The sequence below is a fragment of the Odocoileus virginianus genome, chromosome 7, assembly GCF_023699985.2.
Source record: "Odocoileus virginianus isolate 20LAN1187 ecotype Illinois chromosome 7, Ovbor_1.2, whole genome shotgun sequence".
Classification (NCBI taxonomy): domain Eukaryota; kingdom Metazoa; phylum Chordata; class Mammalia; order Artiodactyla; family Cervidae; genus Odocoileus; species Odocoileus virginianus.
In genome coordinates this window covers 43,694,185-43,712,674 of record NC_069680.1, presented here as the reverse complement: position 1 = coordinate 43,712,674, position 18,490 = coordinate 43,694,185, and the positions used below count along the sequence as shown (strand labels likewise).

At 40.0% G+C, this 18,490-nt stretch overlaps 1 protein-coding gene across 8 annotated transcripts in view; it reads right to left on the bottom strand.

Moving 5' to 3' along the window:
- Positions 1-10,171: 10,171 nt before the first annotated feature.
- STAMBPL1 (STAM binding protein like 1) overlaps positions 10,172-18,490 on the bottom strand; it is a 51,535-nt gene continuing 43,216 nt past the window's right edge. For all 8 annotated transcript variants that reach the window (XM_070470607.1, XM_070470602.1, XM_070470605.1 and 5 more), the window contains 4 exons: positions 16,128-16,265; positions 13,304-13,416; positions 11,741-11,840; positions 10,172-10,491 (listed from right to left, as the gene is read on the bottom strand). In XM_070470607.1, coding sequence (XP_070326708.1) covers positions 10,435-10,491; positions 11,741-11,840; positions 13,304-13,416; positions 16,128-16,265 — 408 coding nt within the window. In that variant the 3' untranslated portion in view covers positions 10,172-10,434. The remainder of the gene's footprint in view (positions 10,492-11,740; positions 11,841-13,303; positions 13,417-16,127; positions 16,266-18,490) is intronic.

Below are 18,490 nucleotides of genomic sequence, written 5' to 3'. Positions count from 1 at the left end.
TTATATATGAAATATTAAACTTAGATATATTTTAAATAGTGTGACTATATTTAGTGTAAATATATTTTAAATATATTTTTAAAAGTGTGACTTTTAAATTTCCCAGGGGAAATACAGATTTTTAAAAAACAGAAACACTGCTAAAATCTCACTATACATCTAAAGCATCTGTTTCCCTTCTCCTGATCTATACCTGTCTCTGAAAATGATACTACAGATACATTCAGGCCGGAAGGGATGGGAAAAATAACCATACTTTGCAAGCACTACCGGTGTCAATCATCACACTAAGGGGTTTACACATATCTCCACTCACTTGTTCTTCAGAACTCTTTGGGGAAAATATTATCATGCCCATTTTATTTTGACGTTAATTTTTTATTGAAGTATAGTTGATTTACAATGTGTTAGTTTCAGGTGTACGTCAAAGTGATTCTATTATGCACACAAATGTATCTATTCTTTTTCAGATTCTTTTCCGTTATAGGTTATTACAAAATATTGAGTATAGTTCCTTCCAAGTAGGTCCTTGTTGGTTATCTATTTTATATGTAGCAGTGTGTGTGTGTTAATCCTAAATATTTTATAGAGAGAAAAACAGCAGGTGTTCCCTTAATATGAAATTATATAGGAGAGCTGCCAACTTCTCTTTTACCCATCTGGCCCAAGAGGTACAAAGACTTATAAAAGTATTTCCCTGCCCTTAAGTATCTTGTCCCAACCCGCTTTTCTTCCCAGGCTGTTTGACACCCACCAAGCTCCCCAGTTCAGTGCCGCTTGCCCTCCTGGGGGCAGCTGCCACTCGTCTTTGGGAATGAGGGAGGAGTGGGTCTCCATCCATGGCAGCATCTCACTACAGAACACTCAGAGCCAAAGATTGAATGCCTTTTTGATCCAGAAAATCCCCTGGTCTTCTCTGCCCTATAGCTTGACCTAATTAAATCAATACTACAAATAATAAGTGCTGGCATGTGCTGGGTCCCTGTCATTACCAGATCCTGCCAAGCCCTTTATATTAGGATCTCATTTCATCCTGCACAGATCTATGGAGTAGATATTCTCACTGTCTTCTTCCGGATGGAACAATCCAATGTCATACTACTGGTAGAGACAGGACTTGGGTTTGGTTCCAAATCTATACTCTTAGTATTTAGGCCAGCATTTCTCAAAGAACAGTTCACAAAGGTCAACCTTGTCGGAGGCTCATCTTTTAAAAGATAACTAATTATGTATTTATTTTTGGCTGTCCTGGGTCTTCGTTGCTGCATGGGCTTTTCTCTAGTTGAAGCAAGCAGGCTTCTCATTGCAGTGGCTTCTCTTGTGCCAATCCTGACTGTGAAACTGGCAGACAGATTCTTTACCGCTGAGCCGCCAGGGAAGCCGCCAAGGGCTCATTTTAAATGGGCTGATTTCTGGGAAACCCAAAGCCTGCAGAACAAGGACGTCTGGAGCTGTGGTTGGGAACTTGAGCTTTAATCAGATTTCCCTGGTGATTCTTTCGCACATCAAAACTTGAGAACGGCTGTAAAATGCTAGGATTGAAATATTCCAGTTGTAAATTTATGCTTACCAGGAAAGGCACTTCATACCCACCAAATTGGAACTTAACGATTAATATACAGATATTTGGAAACAGATCACAGTCATAATTGAGGCAAAAATCACCAACCATTTCATAGTCCTTGCGGGGTTCAGGTAAAGTGAACCAAGTTGACTGTACTGTTGTACTTCATATTCACCACCAGAGGGCGCAAGCTCTCTGCTAAAGGCAGGGGGGTCTAGAACAAAGTATCTAGAAACTGGCGTGGCCAGAGGTAAAAATCAGGAAAACCAGAACCACTCGCTGAATGTGCATTAGTGAAATGTTCTTTCTATATGAGCACCCCGAGGCAGTGCCTACGCCCCTTCTTCCAGTCGTAGATCAGTAATTCCTCCCTTTGATTCCGCAGATGCTAATGACGTGAAGGGCTGGACAGGTGAGAGTCCCTTGTTGAGCCTCACATGAATCTCCAGAGGAGGGAAACCGAGCAACAGACAGGCTCGGCTGCCTCCTGAGTTCTCTTCTCTCCCCAAACTCTAACCCTCCTTCCATGACCACAGATTTTCCCACAACAGGCTTATATAGCCCTTGGGGAGGACCTGGATTTTTAGTAACATTTACTCACATCATGCAAGCTTTGCTGTCAGCATATGAGCAAGAGAAAACATTATTTTTGAAAAACAAATAATTCTGTTATTTCTGAAGCATCATTTGTGTAGTCAGGCTGAGCTTGAGTGTTTTTTAGCAGGATTTCAAACAAAGAACATTCTGGAAGAGAAGTTGTGATTACTGCAATGGAGGGGGCTGTCTGGGCTAACATTCTCTATCTGCAACTAAGCTTATTCAAAAAGATAGGACAAAAAAGGAGAGAGAGAAAAGGGGATGGGAAAGCTCGGGAGATGGTTCTTCTGCATCAGAATATGAAAACCAGATGGTTGTTTCATTCCTAGGAGAGCCAAGTCTATTCAGGTAGTGTTCGAAGGGCACATGCTAGAGATACAAAGAGCAAGTTTCTGCCTGGATGGAACTTACAATCTATGGAGGAAATGGACATGAAGCAAGTAGCGAAGGTGCATCGTGAGGATCACAAAGGTGGAAACACATGGGGTATTGGCTCTTATGACTTCAGGAAGGCTTCCTGAAGCTCTTATAACTTCAGGAGGTAGGGCTTCAACAGAGGCTTAAACAGCAAAAGTTAACTAGAATAAAAGGAGGGGGGATGAGAGGGTTGAGGTTGGACAAGAGGAAGTCGAGTGTACAGAGAATGTTCCAGGCACAGGCAAGAGATGGGAGAGGATGCTGCATATGTAGAGAAGAGAAGGCAAAGAACTGAACCTACATACAGGCTTTAGAAGTACATGCTGTGTGCTTAGTCGCTCAGTCGTGTCTGACTCTTTGCCATGCCATGGACTGTAGCTTGCCAGGCCCTTCTGTCCATGGGGATTCTTCAGGCAAGAATACTGGAGTGGGTTGCCATTTCCTTCTCCAGCGATCTTCCAGACACAGGAATCCAACCTGCATCTCCTGCATTGGCAGGTGGATTCTTTTCTACAGATGAGACTCTGCAATAAAAATTTTACAATAAGCAATTCAAGAAAAATTTAACTTTGCTTTTATTTTGTTCTTTTTTTTATACATCTACCTGATGGTTATAATAAAAGGACCTAGAGCACAGATAATATCTTAGTGGATCCCAAAATCTAGTGCTGTGTCTTTTAACAATTAATCCCTGCCATGAAATTAAAAGCCACTTGCTCCTTGGAAGAATGTGCCTGTATGCTCAGTCACTCAGTCATGTCCGGCTCTTTGTGATCCCATGGACTGTAGCCCACCAGGCTCCTCTGTCCATGAGAATTCTCCAGGCAAGAATACTGGAGTGGGTTGCCATGCCCTCCTCGAGGACATCTTCCCAACCCAGGGACTGAACAGCAGGCAGATTCTTTACCATCTGAGCTACGAGGGAGTACAATTTTCCAAAGTAAAATTCATAACATTTTCTCTATGAAATGTCTGTCTTGAAATTAGACACTGATTACAAGCAGTTAAGGCAAGGTTGAAGTGAGAGCTTTGGTATCTGTGATTTATTTCCCATTCCTGAGCATTTCCTCTTACAGGTTAATTCAATTCATTTCAATTTCAGAAATGAATCTGGGAAATGAACACACTAATACCATCACCTCACTCTAATTTGTTCCTGATGACTTTAGCTATTCCAGGCTGTTCTTATGGTAACTTCATGATACAGAGGGAATAGAAATGATTACCACTTACCTGCTTGTTCTTGTAACATGTTGTCTTCAAGGAAAACAGATGTTGAAAAAGGCTCCTCTGTAGGGTAGTTAAAGACAGTTTTCAGTGGCCTAACACTCAGGAGTCCTTAGGCAGGTTTTCCATCATTGGAGAAAAAGCATTGTTGTTTAGTCACTCAGTCCTATCTGACTCTTTGTGAGCCTGTGGACGCAGCACGCCAGGCTTCCTCGTCCTTCACTATCTTCCAGAGTTTGCTCAAACCCATGTCCACTGAGTCACTGAGTCACGTTGTAAAAAAGCACTGCAGTCACACCAAAAGAGGTTCTTTTCATATTTTATATTCTTCTATTTCTTTCCCTCCACATGCAGTTTTGAACCTTATTCCTTGGTCCTTTCATTGAATCCCTTCTCTCCACCCCTCCCCCTCGACCACTGCTTTCAATTTTGCATCTGCTACAACAAAACACCATAAGAAATGGCCTAAAATCACTTACTTCAACCTTCCTGTATGAAGTGGCTTCACCTACTCGGACCAAAATACATTAAGCAGGTGAATCTTATCCTCCAAATTTACAACCAGCCCTCATTCTTAAAAGCAGAAGAAGTTATGATTTCAGATGGATGCTCTGATATAATCGTCTCCTTTGTGAATGGATGTGAAAGTGAAAGTGTTAGTCACTCAGTTGTGTCTGACTCTTTATGACCCCCCGGGCTCTAGCCCACCAGGCTCCTCTGTCCGTGGAATTCTCCAGGCTGGAACACTGGAGTGGGTTGCCATTTCTTTCTCCAGGGGATCTTCCTGACCCAGGGATTGAACCCACGTTTCCTGCATTTCAGGCAGACTCTTTACCACTAAGCCACCAGGGAAGCCTGTGAATGTATAAACCAATGCACTGGATGAAAGCAAAAGTAGCATTTTAGAGCGCTGTCACTGTGACTCTGGTTGGTTGGTTGCCCTTCTGCATTTCTAATCCTATGCAGTCCAGAGGTGACCGTCCTTGATAAAATAAAAATCTGTTTCTGAACTTAGTTCTAGTGAACTTGGTAAGGGCCCGGGACTGGTCACCCACAACAATAAGAGTGTGATAAGAGTGGATTCTAGACAATTCAGATGCCTTCACCACTTCTGCTTTTATTATTAAGTTGACTTAGAATTAATAGTGTTATTGCTCTGTCAAAACTACAGTGAGATACCATATCACACCTACAGGATGGCTATAATAATAAAAAATTAGGTGTTGGCAAGGTGAGGAAATTGGAATCCTTGAACACTGTTGGTGGGAATATAAAATATTTTAGCTGCTATGGAAAAGGTAAGCATAGAATTACATGACCCTGCAATTCTACCACTAAATATGCACCCAAAACAATTGAAAACATACACTGAAACAAGTACAAACACACACAGGTTTGTAGTAGCCCTTGATACCCTGATACAACAGCCAAAAGGTAGAAACAACCCACGCGTCCACAGATGGATGAATGAAAAGGAATGAGAGGGAATGCATTGATACGTTACAACATGAATGGACCTTTAAAATGTTACACTAAGGGAAAGAAGCCAGACACCGAAGTTCACATATTGTATGATTTCAATTATGTGAAATCTCTACAATATATAAATCTGCAGAATCAGAATGCAGATTGGTGATTGCCAGAGGTTGGGGGATGGGACATGGGGATAAATGGCTTAATGGGTGAGGAGTTTCACTTTGCAGAGATGGAAATGTTTTGGAACTAGACAGAGATGATGGTTGTACAACTCTGTGAATGTACTGTGACAGACTTGTTCACTTTAAAATGGTTGATTTTGTGTTATGTGGATTTCACCTTTTTAATAAAAAAGAAAATATAATATATTGCCCTGGGGGGAAAAAACAACATTGACAAGTATAAAGTTTTATTGCTGAAAGAAACCTGCAAAATCAGTTAATTCAGACACCTCATTTCTATAGGTAAAGAACCCTTGCCTAAAGTCAAGAACAGAGTAAATGTCTTCCAGTTGTTTGTTTTCCTTGCACATTAGCTTTCTTTCTATTAGGAGGAAACATAATAAAGCTTATCTTTTGCACAACTTATAAATGCCTTTTTTCTTGAAAAACTGGAGAGAAATTTTAAATATTCTCTTCAGATTCAAGAATACAGATTCACTACCCATTACACTGATACATCTGGAACACACCCATTCAATGACTAATTTGAGTAAACTAGTTTTTCATATCAACTCTTGGTAACTTGATGCAAATGAATAGTTAATCCTCCTTGATAGAAGTGAGACAAGACAAAACTAAACTAATTCTCTTCATTTGGTTTTAGAATATCTTTTGGTCTAGATAATGCCCAAGACATTCCCTTCAAACAAATCAAGAAAAGTCAGTCTCCAGTATTCTAATTCTACCCTCTCCCCCCCAGGGTCCTTCTCTATTTTCCTGGTTTTTCTCTCTCTCATCCCCTGCATTTCCCAAACCCAACTAAACTACTGTTTTTGTCAACTGCCCCCAAGAAAAATACACTCTTGCCTGGTGAAGAGCCAAGACACTAAAAAAGGAAACAAGTTTCTTAAAAAAACAAAAAACAGAAGAGTTCTTTGGTTGTCTTTTATCATATCTTAACCAACAATCACATGGTTGTCTTCACAATAAGTCACAAGCTAAAGCCTTCCAAGAATAAGCAGTTAAAAGTTTACCTTTCTTCTTTTATCTTTGCCAAAGACATGACCTTTCTCAAGCATCCTTTTCACAGAAGAAATTTGCTTGCTAGGAAATTCTGCAAGACATGCTGGAAGAGAAACATCTGCTTTCCACATTCCGGACAACTGTAGTTGCTTTTGCAACAGAAACTTCAGTTTATTTTTTTTTAATTTTTTTTTTCCATTGAAACTTCAGTTTAAATCCAAGCATTGTAACAAGGCAGTTGCCAGCATGACCAAGTGGCTGCGGCAAGGGATAAATTGGGGAGAAGAATACTGAGCCAATTCTAGGGTGTGGCCATAACTGACATTTTATAGCAAATATAATGCCATTTTCCCCACAACAAAATTCTACTAAAAAGAAACCAGAAATAACTTCAGTAGCAGAGAAGGCAATGGCACCCCACTCCAGTACTCTTGCCTGGAAAATCCCAAGGATGGAGGAGCCTGGTGGGCTGAAGTCCATGGGGTTGCTGGGAGTCGGACACGACTGAGCAGCTTCACTTTCACTTTTCACTTTCATGCATTGGAGAAGGAAATGGCAACCCACTCCAGTGTTCTTGCCTGGAGAATCCCAGGGACAGGGGAACCCGGTGGGCTGCCATCTATGGGGTCTCACAGAGTCGGATATGACTGAAGTGACTTAGCAGCAGCAGCAGCTGGTGGTTGAGAGGGTAAAGAATCTGCCTACAAAGGAGGGGACCCAGGTTTGATCCCTGGGTCAGGAAGATCCCCTGGAGCAGGAAAAGTCTACCCACTCCAGTATACTTGCCTGGGAAATTCCATGGACAGAGAAGCCTGGCAGGCTATGGTCCATGCAGTCTCAGAGAGGTGGACCCCACTGAACGACCAAGTGTGTGTGCGTGGACACATACACACACACATACACGCTGACTACAGAACATGTGTTGACTATAGACAATACTTAACTTCCAAATAGTCACATTGGATTAGGGTCCCCTCTAGTGGCCAAATTTTAACTTAACCTCTCTGAAGGTTCTATCTCCAAATACAGTCACATTCTAAAGTATTGGGGGTTTATGACTTCAACATACAATTTCTAGGGGGACACAACTAAGCCACAACAAGACACAACAAGTACACACCAGGTGCCAGGCGCTGAATACAAACAGTAGCACTAAACACTGAAGAAAATTCTCAATATTCATTCTGAAATGATCTATATGGGAAAAGACGCTAAAAACCAGTGGATACATGTTTATGTGTTAATAGTACAACTGATACACTTTACAACAGAAACCAACACAATGTTGTAAATCAACTATACTCCAATAAAAGGTGTAATTGGTTCTTTTTTCTACAGAAGCACCAATCTGAAAAGAAATGAACTATCTTTGCCTGTGATAGAAATGAACTATCTTCTCCTTTGAAGGTTCAGTTCAGTTAGTTGCTCAGTTGTGTCCGACTCTTTGCGACCCCATGAATCGCAGCACGCCAGGCCTCCCTGTCCATCACAAATTCCCGGAATTTGCTCAAACTCGTGTCCATCGAGTCGGTGATGCTAGGAGGTGGCAAATGCGGTTCTGGAATGGATTAATTTTCAAAATAGTGAGTTGCACCGCCTGCTGGGAAGGAGCTCTGCCAGAGGAAGCACTTTCAGGGAACATCTACGGTCGCACCCACCCACACAGACTCACACTCACACTCAGGAGAACCTCCAGGGTGACTCACGTGGGTTCTGCTTCAGTCAGCCCAGCCCTCAGGGGTGTGGCCACATGTCTGATGACTCCTCTTTCAGACAGAGACTCTTCCAGGCAGGGCAAGTCACAGGGTTGCTGCTTTCAGCTCTGGGACAAGGTTCTCCCGGCAAATCTGGCTAGTTGGGTTTGCATCCAGCAATAAAGAAAACCACACACCCTTGAAGGGCAACTTTTCAAAATTCGTTTCAAGCCTGACATTTCACGTTTCCTTGCAAGGGAATAAAAATGCCAAGAATGCCCCACTCGTTTAGGAGACATAATCTTTTTAATGAAAAATGAGTTGTCTAATTTGCTATTCAGAAGGGATATAATTGGCTCCGCATGGCCATAGTAGCTCTTTTTATTCTCTCCAGAAAGCTAAGAAGCTAAAAGTTCTGGGCTTTCAGTTGAGTCCTTTCTACCTCTAGGCACCATTTCATGGCGATCGCTTTTTCATCAGATGTTTCTCATCTCACAGCCTCGTGATCTATTACTCTGTCTTTGGTTTCTACTCTGAGGATATCATTCATTTCTCAATTCTGCTTAGTCCTAAGAGTTATTTTTACTTGAATAAGTTATATAATCTTTTCCTGTGATCAAGTACGTCAGGATCACACTGTCCTTAAATTCTAGGACACTGAGGACAGCATCACGCAGGGGAAAGTGGGTTGTTCGTGGAGCAGGTTCACAGAGGTAATTTGCCCTTAGCTGACGGAGACTATAGACTCAAGTCTCGGTGCCTTGAGCAGGCAAAGATCTGCTTCTGGGGTCTGGAAACTGAACTTTCCAAGCCTACAAGTTGTCATAGGCAGAAACAACCCCCTGAGCTGCCCAGAGTGAATGAGAACTGGAGTAGAAGCTGGCTGCCATGATACCTGTATTAGGGAGCAGACGAAAGGAGGAGGGATGTTATTTCATCTAAGCACAGAGTGTAGGGAGGATTCCTCCAAGGATTACAGAAATCCTTGCACTAAAAAGTGGATGCTTGTACATGCAGACAAGAGCATTTAGGATACAATGCCAGGAGGAAGGTAAAATTTGGGAAAGCTGTGGTTGACAGGCAAGATTTTGAAAAGAGAGATTAGATCAGGTTAGCTTGACTTCCTTTCTTCTCCCTTTCTTTTGGGCTAAATTTTCTTCATAATGTTTCCACTCTTAGGGTTTTCCTACCAATTCAACTTGTCAACACACTCCATCAGTCTCTCTTTCCTTCTATTAATCCATTATCTTTCAATCCAGGGAAACACTTTTATTATCCAGGTACCAGTCACAAATCCCATTCTAAGCCTATTGTATTCATGATACTCTATTCAGTTTAAACATATTTTTCTTCCTATTCCCTGTGCCTTGGTTTATATAGACACTTTTAATTACAAATGTTTTTTCCAAATGATTTTATTTCTTCCTTTTGGTTGATAATTATCAGGATTTCCTATGCCTCATTTCTTCTCCCCGTCACCCCACTGACTTTCACAGAAATAGGTTTTATGCTTCCATCTGAGCCTTTTTTTATTCCTCTCTCAAGTGTCTCTGCTCTTAGTCCTCTAAATCAAGTTCATGAATCACAGGTTATCTCAGGCCCTCTGACACCTGACCCCTGGATAGTAGCTCAGACTCTGGTCTCCTACACTAAGATTGACTGCAGACTCTGAGCCAGGATTCCCTGGCCCTGAAAATCACAGGATGGACTCAACTGTCTGCAGTTGTATTTCTTCTCACACTCGTCTTGACCACCCACAGGGAGAAGTTGCAGAAACAGACGGCTTGTCTTAGAGATCACCTGGTACTCAGAATTTCTTGTGTGGAACTGCATTTTACAGGGGGAAAAAAAATAGCAAAACATCTGAAGCTCTGAAAACTTATGCAGAGATCTCTCAAACTACCAGACAGTATAACTTTTAAAAACTATGAATCACTATGTCGTACACCTGAAACTTATATAATACTACACATTAACTATACATCCAAAAAATAAGTTTAAAACCAGACATGTTGTTTGCAGCACAATTTATTATGTGGTCATAGTATTCAGGCACATTAATAGGTACTGACAACTCCACTGTAACCTCTTTTAAGACAAAGCAACCCAAAAATAAAGCGTCAAAATGTGCAAAAGTAATAAATATCAAACTCTCTGATCTAAAATGTATAAATATAAAATATCAGTCATTTCTGGAAACATCTTAAGAAAATCTGGCAACCACGGGTCCATGGGTAAGTGTCTGGCATGGAGGGTGCTAATATTCTGAACGTTATCACCTCAGATCCAGCACAATTATCTTTATGTCTTTCACCAACACATGTCTGCATACCTAGGAAAGAAAGACTGGCTTTAGTTCATAATGTTTAACACGATTCTCTCTAGAGGAGGAGCATAAATTTCCTGATTTAAAATTGTTCCTAATTTTGAAAAATATTTCCACTCAGAACAAACATAAGCATATATACTCATTTTCAACAGCGAGGAAATATTTACAGAAGGTGCCAAGTAGTTTTCATGTTAAATAAATCCTAACTTCAAAATCATGTTTCTCTGATGTCTCAGACAGGGAACAGCCAAGCAAACAGAAAAAGATGTATTCAGATAATGTTACTCTGGAGTTACACGAAGCTTATCAAAAAACAGGATTACAGTTTTCATTGAACTGTTATGAAAAACTAATATGGTTGTATCAAGCAGAAATAATTCAAGACACATTTAATCTCATTTTCTTTAATAATTTCTTGCTTTTGGGGACTCCAAAGAAAACTATAATTGTTTAAATATATATAGACACACATATATACAGTGATGGAAAGGAAACTTTTTATGTAATCAACTCTGCTACAGAAATACTCTTTTTTGTAAATAAAATAATAATGACAAGACATCAGAAGGAAATACAAAGATTTTGATTAAGTTTTTGAGATCAGAAAATTCTAAACTAAGCAATAAAGGGTTTTATCCTATATCATATTGCTACTATTTCCCTCTTAAAAAACAGAGGCTTATTTGTTTTATAACGAGATTTATACCTTTTAATCTTCATCTATTTCACCCTGCAAACCCCCTACCCTCTGTCAACCACCCATTTGTTCTCTGTATCTATTACTCTGTTTTATTTCTGTTTTTCAGATTCCACATATAAGTGAAATCATATGGTATTTGTCTTTCTCTGTATGACTTATTTCACTTAGTATAATACCCTATAGATTCATCCATGTTGTTGCAAATGACAAGATTTTATTTTTTTATGACAATAATATTTCACTGTGTGCATGTGTTTGTGTGTGTGTGTGTGTGTGTGTGTGTGTGTACATATACAACATCATATCTTTTTAAGCCACAGGGGTGTAATATACAGCATAAGGAATATGGCCAATAATATTGTAATAACTTAGTATGGGGACAGATGGTACTAGACTTACCCTGGTGATCATTTCATAAGGTATGAAAATGTTACTATATTGTACAACTGAAACTAACATATTACATCAGCTATATTTCAATTTTTTAAAAAAGGAAGGGGTGAAAAATAAATACTGTGTATAGAAAATAATCAACATTGTCTATCTACTCACACTGAACAGCCTGGGGTCCTTGGTGTGTGGATGAAAGCCCTTCTTTTTACAAGCAGAAACCTCAAGCATGCCAGCGTCAGTGAGCCTGAAGATGCCGGTGCTAAATTTTAGGGAAAAAAGGTACAGAAATTAAGGGCTTTGCAGATGTTTTATTTGAATAGCACATGCATACATATTCCTCAAATGGAATGGAGAAAGAAACAACAAACTATAAACTTTACAGTTTTTTTTTTCAGATCAATATTGTTCTGGCAGCCTAGAGGAAGACCGGAGAGACCAATGCTAATGCCAAGCGCCGAAAGGATGGTAACGGGGCAGTGGGAGACCTTAGAGGAAAAGCCACGACCCCATGGGAAGAAATTACAAGTGACAGATATTTCTACTATAAAATTTATAAAATGACCAGCATACTCATTTTATTGCACTTCACTTACAGCCCTTTAATGATATTGCATTTTTTACAAAGTGAAGGATTTGTAACTTTTCCTTAAGCAAGTCTACTGGAGCCATTTTCCCAACAGCATTTGCGCACTTCAAATCTCTCTGTCACATTTTGGTAATTCTCACAATACTTCAAATTTTTTTCATGATTGTATTTGTTACGGAAAAGCATGATCAGTGATCTTTCTCTGACTTGGTGAAGACTCAGATGATAGCATTTCTGAGCAATAGGGTTATTTACAATTTAAGGTATGTACAGTTTTTTAGACATAATGCACATTTAATAGACTACAGTGTGAACCAAAGTTTTATGTGCACTGGGAAACCAAAACATTCATGTCACTTGCATTAGTTGCTTTATTGTGGTGGTCTGGAACTGAATCTGCAGTATTTCTAAAGTATAACTAATATTTATACAGCCACAGCAAATATGTATTGAGTGCTGGCTATAGTTCCAGGCACCATGCTAAGCCCTTTACATAAACTATCATCTAGGTTCACCTTCACATTAATCTGTGATGGGCAGGTATCAGGGATCTGACAAGACTGAGGCTCACAGTGGTCGCTAATCAAGCTGGGATTCCAATGGCTGACTCCTCTGCTCATAACTGTGCTGCAATAATCATTGTTCCCAAGACTTAAGAAGATTTTGGAGATAATTAAGCTAAATCTGGAAATTTTCTTTCTTTCTTTTTTTATTGACCACTCTGTGTGGCAAGAGGATCTTAGTTCCCTGACCAGGGATCGAACTCAGGCTCCCATGAATGGAAGTATGGAGTCCTAACCACTGGACCACCAGGGAATTCCCTGAGCTGGACATCTTCTCACAAAAGAAATCATACAACAGAACTAAGATCCCAAACGGCAAACTGAAACAACATCTGGTTTATCCATTTCAAGGTCACATTAACTAAAGAAAGAATTCCATGGTAATTCTACCATGGAAAGGATCTTAAAAAGCGAAAGACTGCAGAGCTACACATATTTGGAACCCAGCAGGAACCAATCTCTTTTCCCTAAGGGCATGGTGTACCTGATTATCCGAGGGCTTCAAGCTGGTGTGTGGACACACCCAGCAGCCCCAGATGAAACCTGACTTAAACCCTCTCAAGTTACACTTACTCTTTATGCTTTGGTGAACAGACGATGGCGATGGCCTCGGGCAACATGAGCTGATAGGAACAGTGAGTGTGGAGATCAACACTGGATAGGAATGCAGTTTGGGTTGGATGTGTCTACAAAAAGAAAAGAAGACAATCTTATTGAACAAGCAACAGATAAGTCTTAGCCAAAACCAGAGCCCATTCCAAGAAAAAACTCTAGCTATTTGCTCTTCTTTACCACCATTAATCAAATAAGGATTTTGAAAAATGTCTTACTGATATAATCCTTCCCTTCATACATTTATGGAATAACTATGACTTTGAAAAGAGACTCTTGGGAGTGTTTATATACTTTCTGCTTATTGGGAAAGATAAAACTGGAGATTTGCCAGAGGCTTTAAATATATCCTCATTTAATCATTGCAACTAATCTGGGAGATACTTATGATTAACATCTCAGTTTTATGTATAAAGATTCTGAGGCTCCTTTAAGTAAACTGCCTGCAAGGGAACACAACCTCAACTGCAAGATCCTTAAGATATGAAACTGTGGACACAGAAGGAAAATTCTTGCTAAATATATCCCACTATGCTGGTGTCCTTTCATGGATCTCTGCCCCCTACAATAAGAGAAAGGAATTCTTGGAGTTGTTGAAGATGTTTGGCGCTCATCTTGCATGATGAGAAGAAAGGGGAGATTATAAATTAGAAGAACTATCTTCTGGGTTTTGGCTATATACGGAAGTGTTTATGAGAGGCAAATCAGAAGTCTATATTTGACTATGAAAAATACATGCATTCATAATGATTTTTAAATTCATAATAAACTCCAACCACATTCAAAAAGGAATGTGACCACTTAAATCATGAATCCAAGGTTGTATTCATGCTGGGTCCTGGCTTCCTCACTTACTAGTGGTATGACACTGCGAAAATTCTTTAACATCTTCATACCTATGTCATCAGTTGTAAAATAATGATAATAATAATTTTCTTCATGGGATTACTATGAAAATTAAATAAGACAACCAATGTAAAATTCATAGAACAGTGCCCAGTACACAGAAAGGTATCAAAATCATTAGCTGTTATGATTGTTGTTATTGCCATTATAGTTATTTTAATATTATTAACTCAAGGGCACAGACCCATACAAATCACTTCATATATTTGCATATAACTATGATCTTTGGAAGAAATGGGAGATTTAAAAACTCCTCTCTATTTAACATAATGAAAGTAAAATCCATTGATATCTATTTACAGAGAGATACATGCTGTGCAAGGAAAAAATAACTCTTGCTCTGCAAAGACCTAGATCAACTGAAGAACAGAAATGATCTTAACTTTTAAACCCAAATCTTTTTTTTTTGGCTGCAGTGGGTCTTGGTTGCTGCATGCGGGCTTTCATTCACTGTCGTGTGCAGGCTTCTCATTGTGGCGGCTTCTCTTTAGTGGAACACGGGCTCCGGGCCTGAGGGATTCAGCAGCTGCGGCGCTCAGGCTCAGCAGTCGCGGTTCACGGGATCTGGAGCTTGGACTCAGCAGCTGTGCTGCTGACAGCATGTGGGATCTTCCCAGACCAGGGATCGAACCCAGGTCCCCTTCATCGTCAGGCGAATCTTATCCACTGTACTACCAGGGAAGTCCTAAATCCCAAGTCCTTATGAAGGCGTGAGAGAAGGCAGTCAGTAGCCCCAGTGGATCAATGAGGGAACCTGGAAACAGGAGGCTAGGAGTCCTGACCAAGGGCACATAGTAATTTCCATGCGATGACAGGACTGCAGTCTCCTCTGCTCTCCTGAATTACAGAACACCGGAAGCTTGGTGACTGTCTGTCTGTATGTGTATGTTGAGGTGTGTGTGTGTAGACGTGGATATGTGTCTTTCCACGACTAAATACTTCTCTATAAAGCAAGCAAAATAAAAGGTGGCTCCTTCTCAGACTTCAGTGAGACGACTTGTTCCTACCCCAGGCCTAGTGTGAGACTGGATGGAAAAATGTTCACCAAATAGGGAAACCATGGATAGCAAAAGTACTGTATCATCACCAATAGCAATCGCTTCAATATTCTGGGTCCCTAGAAAAAAATGTGTTGAGAAATTCACTGACATATGACATCCATTAATATATCCCTATTTTATGGAAGAAAAGCTGATGCTGAGATTGCTTAAATCACTTGCCAACATTCCTACAGCGAATTCTTAGCAGAGCTGATATTTAAACTCATGTCTTTCGATTTATAAGCCCTGTCCTACTTCTATGGTAGCTTGGTAAATGTTGGAGCACAAATTTTTGGTCCCACTCCATGGCTATATATGCAACGGCACAAATATCTGTGGCCTGTAGGGGAGGTATTTATACAATGGAGTGTATGGTCCCTATTTGACAAGTACAAACATTGTTTAAAAGAAACACTTTCAGAAATTTTCTTAATCTACTTTAGACCCACAGCCAATGAAAAAGGAATATTAATAATTGTCTAATCATATTAGACAGATAAAAATCTGCCTAGGCCTCCATTAGACTACATAAAATCATCAAGACAAGCCAACCTGACTTCCAAAAGTTCTCTTTTAACTTGGAATGGTAGGAAAAAAAGCATACTTATAATAGGCCTCTCCAAATCCAGATTTGACAGATTTAGACACTGCCTCACATTGAAGAAAATGCTTTAATATGATGACAGTTATTACACTTGGAAAAATTAAAAATAATAAATTATTTCATTTAAGCTGAAGTTCCTCCAGGAGGAAAAAAGCCTTACACACACACACACACACACACACACACACACACACACAAACCAACAACAACCTAAAACCCAAAAGGTCGAACATACATGGATCCACCCCAGAGTAAGGAGATCATGTTGATCCTGAACACTGAATAATTCTTCCACATTCTCCACGTCACAATAGTCTGGGCCCGCAGACTGCTTTGGCACTATTAAGTGGGTAATAGTAAATTCATTATGTGTCTGAAAAACAAAGAGCAAAGAGAATAATAAACACCTGACAGAAAAAAATAAAAAGCCTGAGGAGGAAGTGTAATGTTTTAATAAGACTAGAAAGTACCCACCACTTATATCCTCCTCCCACCCACATCACAATTCAAAAACAAAGGCCCAGACTTGAAAACAGATCATTTACCAAAACTTTGAGAGTCAATTGTTTGGCACTTGAAACCCATTTTCACAACAGAAAAATGTATCATAAATAGGAATCAGTATCCTGGGCTGTTCCCTGGAAGCTTACATAGTAAGTAAAATGCTGCATTAGAACTGTCATAGAAAAATCAGAATAAAATAGCAGCAGGTTTCTCTGGAAGGGGAGATGGTCATTAAATAATTTTGTGGTTTTATTGAAGGACAATTTCTAATGGTTTGTGAAGGTTGATGGTCTTTCTTATTATTTAATTTCACCTGAATCAACTTACGACTTTCTTTTACTATTGGAGGGAGGGATTCACGAAGATTTTCCATAATTAAGACACTGTTTTGGATAGGCAATTAGATAAAGGTGAAAGAAAAAAATCTTTTATCCCTTTGCTGTTGTTCAGTCATTAAATCACGTCCGACTCTTTGCGACCCCATGCACTGTGGCACTCCAGGCCTTCCTATCCTTCACTATCTCTCACAATTTGCTCAAACTCATGTCCATTGAGTCAGTGATGCCATCCAAACATCTCATCCTCTGTGACCCCCTTTCCCTCTTTTATCCCCTTAGGTAAAAGATAAAGAGTTGAAAGGAAGACAGTTGTAGTGATAGGATCCTCAGATAAGAGATGTTTGTTCAGTGAGGAGCTATCCCTCCTTGGACAGCACCATCCTGTCTCTTCTCTCAGGACACTTCTGCAAACTAGGCACTGTTCCTCTGGCTTTGATTATAACACTTCCCTCCACCCCAGCCCCTCCTTTCATGGCTAATTTTATGTATTCTAAACATATGTAATGTAAACATCACCTTTCAAGGGAAGCCCTTCTTTTAAAAAAATTTTTTTTGAAATCATTTATTTATTTTAATTTGGCTGCACTGGGTCTTGGTTGCTGCATGTGGGATCTAGGTCCTTCTCCAGGGATCGAACCCAGGCCCCCTGCATTGGGAGTGCAGAGTCTTAGCCACTGGACCACCTGGGAAGTCCCAAGGGAAGTCCTTCTTGACCTTCCCCCATACACTTTCCCACAATACCCTCCACTTCCACTGAGAGCACGCAGCTCCATTTATAATTAATCATCTGTCTGGTTCTTTATAAGCATCATATAGGTATCACGTGGCAAGACTGTGGCTGTTGCAGGCTTCTGAATGCCAACACCTAGGGCAGGGCCTGTGAATATTTGTTTGATGAAGGGGTGAATGAAGAATGAGTGAATCAATCAAACTAAGTACAACATGTGGTCTTGGGGAAGATGCGTCCACAGCACACTGCCCCCCTGCAGGGCAAAGAAGGCAGCTGTGGGGAGGAAATGACAGGTTATTCTGTGCTTATCTTCTCTGCTTCCTCTGCCCGGGAGGAAACCGTGAGGACACAACACTGGAATACAGTAGGAGAATGTGTGTTGAATGAAACATATCATTAAATAACAGTCCTCAAGTAAATGTTTAGGAATGAAAATGTGCCTGGATTCAGAAATATAAACTGATACCCCAAAGAGAGTATATTTTTCTTGAAGTAGAAAACTAAATGCATCTTCTCTCTTTTATCTCCTTCTAGATTGACATTGTCTTTCATCACTTATTTCTGATAAAATCTCCCAAACTTAAATATGACCAGTGCTATGTGATTGCGGTTGCTGAAACTACTGCTTTAAAGAAAACAACACCCCCCTAGCTTTATTCTTCACATATCTGAAAAAGGGTGCAAGATTATCACTGCCACAGATACAAGCAAGTTGAGTTAATTATAGGAATGCGTGCCAAACTAACAATTGCAAGGGAAATCTGATTTAGAAAACTAGACAGTTCTGGAAACCTGAAAACTCCCCTTTATCTAAACAAAGACTTAATTTACAGTGTGATTAGTTCTTTACGACAAACTTGATAGCCTCCCTGAGATTTTGCAATCCATTTTCTAGAAGGATAATTCCATTAATGACAGTGGTTTTATGACATTAATCTATATACAGGTTATTTCATAATGACACTGAGGATGTTTTTGTTCTGCTCAACTTATCACAAGAAACCCAGTTCTACTGACAGTATCCTG